Source organism: Gossypium hirsutum, chromosome A12 (assembly GCF_007990345.1).
Source record: "Gossypium hirsutum isolate 1008001.06 chromosome A12, Gossypium_hirsutum_v2.1, whole genome shotgun sequence".
Classification (NCBI taxonomy): domain Eukaryota; kingdom Viridiplantae; phylum Streptophyta; class Magnoliopsida; order Malvales; family Malvaceae; genus Gossypium; species Gossypium hirsutum.
Genome location: NC_053435.1, coordinates 2313290 through 2322466, shown reverse-complemented (window position 1 = coordinate 2322466; position 9177 = coordinate 2313290). Strand labels below are relative to the sequence as shown.

The window sequence follows — 9177 nt, the reverse complement described above, 5'->3', positions numbered from 1 at the left end:
GAAGGACAACTTGTTTTGCAAGACTTGGCCTGAATTTCCAGTATCATCATTTTGCTTCATTTTATGCTCATAGGCTTGAAGGGAACCCACAAGTTCGTCGATTGATATTTGTGATAAATCTTTTGACTCTTCAATAGCAACCACCATATAATCAAATTTGCGTGTCAATGACTGAAAATTTTTTTCCATTACTCTGACATCACCAAGTGTTTCTCCATTCTTTTTCATTTCATTTACCACCGCTTTCACTCGAATGACATAATCATCAACGTTTTCTGAAGGTTTCATTTTCAACGTTTCAAATTCAACTCTAAGGGTTTGTAAACGTACCTTTTTGGCTTTTTCCGCTCATTGAAGGGATTTTTGCAAAATTCCCCATGCTTCCTTTGATGTCTTCGCATCTGAAATTTTTTCAAAGGCTGATTCATCAACACCTTGAAAAATAAAGAACAACGCCCTCTTATCCTTTTTACGAGCTTTTTTCAATACTCTTTTTTCTTAGTTTGTCAAAGCCGCTTCGGTAGCTGCATTTTCGGGCTCGACATATCCTTCTTCGACAACGTCCCAACAATCTTGAGAACCGAGCAAAGCCCTCATCTAGAGCTCCAGTTGCCATAATTTGTCTTTGTTAATTTCAGGATCTGCAGTTGAATCATGTTTGCCATTGTGACGTCAACACGAACCTAGCTCATATACTACTTGTTGGAAGCGTAATAAAAATAAATCAAATACTAATTTTTTTATTACACAAATAAACACAATACAAACTCTCTTTTTTTTTCTCTCTATACTAGTTGCTGCTAGTTTTTCCTTCTATAATTCACAACACTTTTTTTTTCTTTCAAACTCACTAATCTTTCAGCATACACATACGAACTATACATACATATATATAGACATAGTTTACAGCCTTAATGATTGCTTATTCCTTAAGTATATCATAAATGATAATACTTATCCATTGTACAGGCCAATAAGCCAAGTTGCAAACCCATTTCTTGACAGCTTGCTATCCACCTTGCAAGCTAATTTCTTTGCTGTGTAACTTTTTTAAAGCTACTGCCATCATCCTTGACTTTTCATGAAATTTCAAGCTCGATAAACTTTATCATTTCTGCAGGCCAATTTTGATAGAAATTCTTGGGCTGCAATTTTTGACTTTGAAAAAGTCGGTTTGTTTTCTAACATTACATGGTTGCTGTGGTTCAATAGAAAAAATTAGTTCTTGCCGATAAAGATCATTGGACAAGTCTGTTAGCTAAAACATGTCTGCATCACCTCAATACTTTGTGCACTATTCTTTATTTTTGGTTGGAACCAGCCAGTAGCAATGACTAATCCTTTCGTGAGTGCTTTCTAAAGAGGTAAATAGTTAATCATAAAATGTGTTCTATTTTTAAGGGTTAGGATTGACATTACACCTCATAATTATTGTTGTAATAACCAATGTGATTTATTACTAGGTGCAATGTGAATCCTAAGATTACAAAAGTAGATTACCTACTTTATTTATAGCTATGAAGGGGTCCTAACCTGACATCCATCCTTCCAACAAGCCCCCTTCTAGAATTTATTGCCGCATCTCTGTTTTTTAACACACATTGAATTCAGGAGAAGAGTGCCTGTACCTTTAAAAAACATTGAAAAATTCTAGGGTTTGCCACTTCTGCATTGAGCATGAGAATGTCTTTACCTGGCTGCTGGGAATTGATTATACTATTATTTATATGGAGTTTCGAATGTCTTGAATAGCCACATTTCTTTTAGATCCTATTCCTCTGAGGATATTATGATGCTAGGATATGCAAGCTGTATGGTTAAAACTTCTTTCCCAGCCTCCTATGATCAATATAATTTTTCTTATGCTGCTGGATTATGATAAGCAGTTCTTATTATGCTATGTTTGATGTATGCATGAATGTCTTCGGTTGACTACAATATTTTTTCACATACTCTGTAATTATATGAATTTTTCATGACATTTATTACTAAGAAATACTTGATTTCAGATACGTTTTGATTCTGTCTAATATAATCAATACAATTACTGATGAAGATGAAACTGTTATATACCCTTTGTAGTTAATCTTGTGTCATTCAGAGAGTTGATGGAAGTATAGGTATTGAGCAGTAAAGGAGCACATGGCTAAATGGTGACTATACCTAAGGTTGTCTGCCAACAAAATCTTGGCCATCCTATGTAACTAAAGCAAATTTTTAGTAACGTGAATCACTCAAGTCCTTTCTCATCGTGAAATAAAGTTGCTTGTTATCCTGTTAGGTACCCTGTTAATTATGCATACTGAGTTATCAGTTCATTTGATTCCCCCCCCCCTTTTTTAATTTTCAGTTTTTATGTTTTTCTTTCATCAAGGATGGGGAGTTATTTAGAAGAAAAAAGTAAGATACTTTCTTTATTCAATAACACAAAGGACTAAAGTTGCAATTTGCACTCGGTAAGGAAGTCTCGTTGAACACAAAAGTTCACCAGGCAGCTGAGTAACATCAGACACAAAACAATGCATTCTAATAATTATGTGAAGTCACATCAGATAACTTGTTTCTCTGTTCATTTTACAGCATTTCTAAAGTGTTTTTCTTTTTCATTAAATATTTCATATGAAATCTTCTTCTTCTTCTTCTTTTTTTTTTATGCTGGATATACTTTATCTAATAGCTCGAATATGAAAACTCACTGGTAGAAGCTTTTGCTCTAACCATAGCCCAAGTTGTTGATCGGGTAGTGATGACGTCCATCCATAATTGTCTGACCAGTTTTCTAATGCAACTGTAATCTGTTTTTTTTTAAAGAATTTATTTTAGATTGATATTGAAATAGTTTGCTTTCTGGTTTTGTTTGCTGTAGTTTTTAAAACAGTATTGAGTGGAAGAATTACCCCAACTTCATTGATTTTGCTGGTGCATTATTCTTAGGAGGTTGGGGCTGGCTTAACTGCAGACGAACAGGTGCGTGCAAATCATATCCATTGTTGAAAGTATAATTTGGGTGGGAGATTCTACTAGCTTCATTTGCTTCTCTTGTTCCATAAATCTGAAACCCAACAATTGTGCTGTTTAGAGTATCAGGAGGAAAACTTTTCATTTGGTTAAATTTCAAGAGCATTGTACTGGCTTGGTGGTAAACTTCCATTTTATTAATAAAGGTAAAAGGAGGAAGGATGAGGTGAATAAGGGATATTTATCAAATTATCTAGGCAACTACCTTCTTTTGAAGTTCAGTATTTTGTTGGTGGATGAGGTCTACTTTCTTATACAGTTCTAGATTCTCCTGATGAATAAGGTGTCCCTGCAATTCAATAAATTGAAGTTACTTGACCAAAAAATATCCATGAATGTAAATCTGGAAAAAGAAAATCTGCGGCAGAACTTTCAAAGAAACCTTGTGGTTTAGCTCTTTGATTTCGTCTGTTAGGATTTGTTCCTAGAGGAAGAACAACAACATAGGAGCAGTTGCAGTAAATATTATCATCTCTGATCTTAAATATCATGGGCATAATTTCATCCAAATCTGAAGCTATCATACCTTTTTTGTGCGGACACCTTTCAAGCTCCCTTCAAGTTGGTTTTCCAGGTGCTGTAGATCCTTAACACTTAAACCAGATAGTTCTTCTCCCATCAATTGCCTGAGTCAGATGTTATTTAAGCTAATGCATGTCCAATGTTATTGATTACTAAAGTCTAGAGAAGACTTCAAATTTAGAATTTGGCCCCACTGAAATCCTAATGTCTCTTTGGTCATACTATAAAAATAGTTTAAAAGTTTAAAGATTATATTTTGCCGCCATTTAAATTGAAAAAATGATAAAAATACATATTGCTTCATTATTAACATTGAAAATAATCAGTATTCTAATAGGTACTTTGCAAATTAATAGGCTGTTATGACATGTAAAATAGGAAAGACTGATATGGGACTTTTCAAAGCTTTAAAAAACTACAGAACAACACCTGACTTGTTCTTTCCATTAAAAAAAGTTGTACACCATAACGAAAGTAAAAGAAGATTCAGTAGAAAAAAGAACAAAGACATGTAAGTCTATGAAAAAAAAAAAGAAAAAGAAACAAGGGGTTGGAATGGAGCACAGTTTCTTTCTTGCAAAGTTAAAACATATTCAGGTGAGCAATTCTTTTCTTTGATTTTTGATAGTTTGTGATTGTGGTAGAGTATTTGGTATATTTAATATTACATATCACCTTATCCCTGTTGAAAATAAATCATAGACCTGGCCTTGTTTAGCCCAATACTTGTATCTTTAAGGAAGGGAAGTATAATTGAACATTGAAATCTAGTTCTAAAATGAGTACAGTAATCCATTTGTTACTACTAAAAAATTTTGATGTTGGGGCATGATTCATTTATGTAATTCTTAGCAAATTTAGAAAGATAAAAGTATTGTATTATCTACAAAATTAGTTAACTTCTTGCATTAAATCTACAAGTTGAAATATTTTTGAGAGTGTTTTAGCAATGAATTAGTGGAGGTTTTGAGTACCTGTGGTAGTCTTGCAAGTACTGTAGTTGTTGCCTCAAGCTTGCTGCCTCCCTTTGCCAAAACTATCAAGTCCAGGTCAATTATTAAATAAGAAAGACAGATTTCTTGAATGTGATGTATTGTATTGTAAACTAATAACACACGTGATGTAATATTGAAGTACATGTCAATGAACTTTGGGATTAGTCTCAATTCAATGTGGACTACTTGTGAGTTAACTCATTTTTGTTGTTGCGCTCATATAGCAACTACATCGAATCCAAGTGGTCTGATACATAAATTGAAACCAATTTGCAAGTTCAATCTAGCTTTTGAATTTTCACTTATTATTTTTAAAGGCTTAGTCTCAAGTGCAAGCTAGATTCTTCTTTGATGCCAATTTAGTTGAATAGAGTTGAATAATGATTCAGTCAAGGATTTTAAACTTTGATCTCTAATTTGAAGGAAAGAATACAGACGAAATGGAGAATTTGAGGAATGGATGAGGGAAGAGAAGAAGGAAACTCAAGTTTTTCCTTTCCTTTGTTTGGTTGAGGAGATGCTGAAGGAAAGAGAGCAAAGTAAATGGTAATCTTTTGAATTAATTATGATTTTACATGAATTAGCTCGACACCGATCACCAAATCTGCAAGGGATTCCAAGAACCTGTGTTGTACATTTGTCCGAACCTTCACTTCTTTTTCATTTGCATATTGTGGCTTTTTGAGACATTTGCATATTGATGCCTCTCCCTTTGATTTGTTTGTTATTTGACTTTGACTAGCAATGACTTTTCACTTTGATTTCATAGGTGAATGTGAACATTGACATTGATTTGGAGTTTGGACTGCTTTTTCCGATCACCGCGTAAATGTTCTGGTCAATACAATTTCTTTTTTCTGCCACATAAAATTTGCTCATAAGTTATAAGACATTTTTTTTTTCAACTACATCATCTATTTGATGTTGATTAGAATAAGGTGTTTTAACTTTATTGCATTACTTTTATTTGACTTTGATTAGTATAAAGTTTTAAACTTGTATCATTCGAATTAACATAGTTAATTTTCTTCTCCTCTTCCCGTGTTTTTTTCGAAAGAGTTTTCACGTAAAATTCTGTGTGTTTTATTTTTCTTCATTTTCCTTGCGATACATTGCTATTAGCAATGTTCTATTTTTCACATGGATGCTAAGTGTTCTATCTTCCAATATGCCTAAATCTTGGAGGGCTCACAGAATCATGATACATTCTAAAACAAATTGACAGTATTGCAGAAAAACAATTTTCCAGATGCAGTTTCATGCTGTAGAGGTTTTTATGTTTCCATGAATTTAACTTGACTAAAAATGTAACACTCCGGATTTTGGGGTTAGGAGTTTTGAGATTTTTAAATAGGGTCGGTGGCTAAATCGAACAATTGGATTAGTTTTCGAGATTTTGTCTCAGAATGGGCCTGTTGGTTTAGTGGTTGGATGAGTGTTAGTATTGTAACGACCTGAAATTAACGATTATCGAAAAGTGTATTTTGGGTCTCCGTTTTCGTAAAATGGATTTGTAAATATTTATTAGAAATATTCATTAAGTTATTAGGTATAAAGACTAAATTGTAAATAGGACAAAAGTTGAATTACAGAATAGAAAAAGGTGAAGGGACTAAATTAAGAATTAAACCATAACAAGTTTATGGTAATAAATGAGTACATATTTACTAATAATATACACATGTATAAAACAAAATAAATAAGTATTACTTAGTATTTAAGTATAAATATATTATATTATATTATAATAGTTTAATAATAAAATAAACAAATAAAGTAATTAAAAGAAATAAAAGAATAGAAAATGAAATAGAAAGAAACATTGAAAACGAAATAGAGAAGGAAAAAGGGGAAAGAAAAAGAGAGAAATTATGGTTTAAGATTTAAGGGTTTAATTGGTAAGTTAATTTAGCCTTTTTTTCTTGTAATTTTGATGTTTTTAGAATTCTAGAACAAAATATTACTTTATTTATGTTGAAATTTTAGAAGTTAGTGAATTTTTAGAAGTTTTTTATGTTGAATAAATTGAAGTGTTAGGGGTTAAATTGATAGAATTTCAAGTTAGAATTGAGAAAAGAATTGAATTGTAAAACAAATTATTAGTTTTGAAGTAATAAGGACTAAATTGAGAAATTTTGAAATTTAGGGATTTATGGTGAAATTAGAGAGTTAAATTTAGTTTTAAGTGGTAATTGCATGAAAATAAAGAATAAAATTGTGAAGAAAATAATGTTAGATTTGATTAAGGATTAAATTGGAATTTAGGCAAAAGTTGTGTATAAATTGAAATATTCAATGTTAAATTGTGTTGTATTGATTATTTTTAATTGTTTTAATTTCGTAGCTGAAGTTGAGCCGGAAACCTCGGCTAAAAAAGGAAAAGACAAGATTAACGAGGAGTAGCTCAAGAATTATGGTTTGTATTTCTATAATCCGAATTTAATAATTGTTATTGTATTTATTATTTAATATGTATGGTAAGTAGAATTGAAGTAAGTATTGGTATTGTGGTAATGAAATGAATTGAATTGAATTATGAGTATATGTGATTATTTGAATTGAAATGTATATTGATTGGAATTTGAAAAGTAATTTGAAACCCTATTAACTGTATCGGGTTGAGTCGGATATAGTTGGCATGCCATAGGATTGGAAGTGGTCAGGGATACTTCGACTTCGAGTCAATGAGATACTAGGTGTCAAATTATTACTTTGGATAAATTCAATGAGGTATTGGGTACCAACTTACTTCGGCAAGGCCGACGAGACACTGGGTGTCAATCTATTACTTCGAATTATCCGATGAGGCACTGGGTGCCACACTGGTGTGTTTTGGTTGGATCCGTGTATCCATTCTAGTTCGAGTCGTGTCTATAGGGGTATATAATGAATTGGAAAATTTGATTGATATGAATGATATTGAATAATGAAATGAAATATGGATAGAAATGTAAGAATCGAGAATTTGTGAATTGAATACAAATAACCAATATTATGGTTCAAGTGATATTTGTTGACATTGTGAAAAGCTATCTGGGATAGCAATTGATCGTAAGTGAATGTGTTATAAATGATTTAGCTATAAATTATTTTATTGTATATTTATAGTATTTACAATATGATTGTTCGTATTTGTTCTGAAATGTCTGGTAATGCTCCGTAACCTTGTTCCAGCGACGAATAAGGGTTAAGGGCTGTTACAAGTATACCTTGAGGTTATAGGTTTGAGTCTTCGAGCGTGTGTTGAGGAATTATTTGTATATGATTTCAATTTATTTTAAATTAAAGATATTTACTTATTTATTTTTTAATTGTATTTATTGTTATTTTGAAAAAGAGGAAGAGAGAGTTTTTTTTTTCTTTTTCGACGTTCTCTTTTTCCTCTTTCAAACTTTTTTCTTTCCTCTTTTTCTTTTTCTTTTTATTTTTTTCGCACAAACAATTTTCTTTCATTTTCTTCTCAGATTGTGTTTGTTGCATCAGTTTGTTTACATTTTTTTCTTTCGTCGATAAAAGCTTCGGGTTAAGTCATCGTCCGCTGTCAATTGAGCTCGAGGCGTGTTGATTGTGAATCAGGTGTGGGTTTTGAACTCTTTTTTTCCATTATTGAAATACTGAATTGATTATGGATAATTTGAGATATTGTGTGTGTTCTGAACTGTGTAATTTAGTGTTGAATTGCTGTGGAATTCGATAGTCTTTTTGCATGCTTCGGTAATTAAGTAATTAGGGCTTGTGTGTCATTTCAATTACCTGTAATTTAGTGTGTTGTGGTTGGTTCCTGGAATACTTTGATTAGGGGTCGCTTTAGTGACCAGAAAATGAGAATTTCAGTCAATTTCGGTGTGGTTTCGTGACCATAGGGGTGGCCACAGGGTGTGTGCCGCCACACAGTCAATTTGCACGGCTGTGTGCAATTGAGATTTAGGATTTTCAGGCTAAATTGGGTGCCACACGACCGTGTGGATGATTTGGGGAAAGTAGTCAATTTTCACAAGGTCGTGTCCCTAGGGCATATGGGAATGTGTATTTAGAAATTAGGGATTTAGCGATTTTGTGTTACACGGCCTGACCACACTATTGTGTGGCTAATTTGGAGATTTAGGGATCCTACACGGGTGTGTGTTATGGACACACGGTCGTGTTTGGTCGGTACACAGGCATTTGAGACCCTCACACGGTTGTGTCTGCCTTGCACTCTATTTTTGCACAAATGGATAGAGAGTTACACAGCCTGTTCACACAGCCATGTCCCTGGCGCACACGAGTGTTTTGACTCCCCACACGGCCTGGGCTTTACCACACGGCCAGAGCACACGACTTTGTGGTCCTAAGTCACCAATTTTAGTTCTGTGTGTTATTGATCTGAAAATGTGTCTGTGTGTAACGACCCTTAGCTAGGCTTTAGTGAGGGTAGTCAAGACTCTGATCTGGGCTTCGGCTTATATGTTATTTGTGACTGTTTTGAGAGATGTCTGATCCTGAACTCGGTTAACTGGGTGTGTGTGCATATCTGTTTTTGTCTGACTGTTTGTCGATGTGTTCACTGTTTCTGTGAGATTGTAAGCATTTATGCACTTGCATAAAGGAATTTGGGGGTTATTTGTGAAGAGAAGAAAAACTGATTCAAATCTGATCTGGC

The 9177-nt window shown here is 33.2% G+C and overlaps 1 protein-coding gene and 1 long non-coding RNA gene across 8 annotated transcripts in view; one reads left to right on the top strand and one right to left on the bottom strand.

Annotated features, from left to right (window-relative positions):
- Nucleotides 1-1526: 1526 nt before the first annotated feature.
- Nucleotides 1527-9177, top strand: part of LOC107928904 (uncharacterized) — a 9658-nt gene continuing 2007 nt past the window's right edge. The window contains exons 1-5 of one of the 3 annotated variants that reach the window (XR_005906005.1): nucleotides 1527-1811; nucleotides 2867-2967; nucleotides 4959-5081; nucleotides 5305-5372; nucleotides 6880-6951. This is a non-coding gene — a long non-coding RNA (uncharacterized lncRNA). Of the gene's footprint in view, nucleotides 2169-2866; nucleotides 2968-4958; nucleotides 5082-5304; nucleotides 5574-6879; nucleotides 6952-9177 lie in introns of those variants that run through there. The other 2 variants (XR_001692726.1, XR_005906004.1) reach the window with 2 other exon arrangements.
- Nucleotides 2501-9177, bottom strand: part of LOC107928891 (MADS-box transcription factor ANR1) — a 27116-nt gene continuing 20439 nt past the window's right edge. The window contains exons 4-9 of one of the 5 annotated variants that reach the window (XM_016860174.2): nucleotides 4515-4576; nucleotides 3545-3644; nucleotides 3401-3442; nucleotides 3224-3307; nucleotides 2898-3052; nucleotides 2501-2795 (exon numbers count right to left, since the gene is read on the bottom strand). In XM_016860174.2, coding sequence (XP_016715663.1) covers nucleotides 2780-2795; nucleotides 2898-3052; nucleotides 3224-3307; nucleotides 3401-3442; nucleotides 3545-3644; nucleotides 4515-4576 — 459 coding nt within the window. In that variant the 3' untranslated portion in view covers nucleotides 2501-2779. Of the gene's footprint in view, nucleotides 2796-2897; nucleotides 3053-3214; nucleotides 3645-4514; nucleotides 4577-9177 lie in introns of those variants that run through there. The other 4 variants (XM_041082446.1, XM_016860183.2, XM_041082447.1 and 1 more) reach the window with 4 other exon arrangements.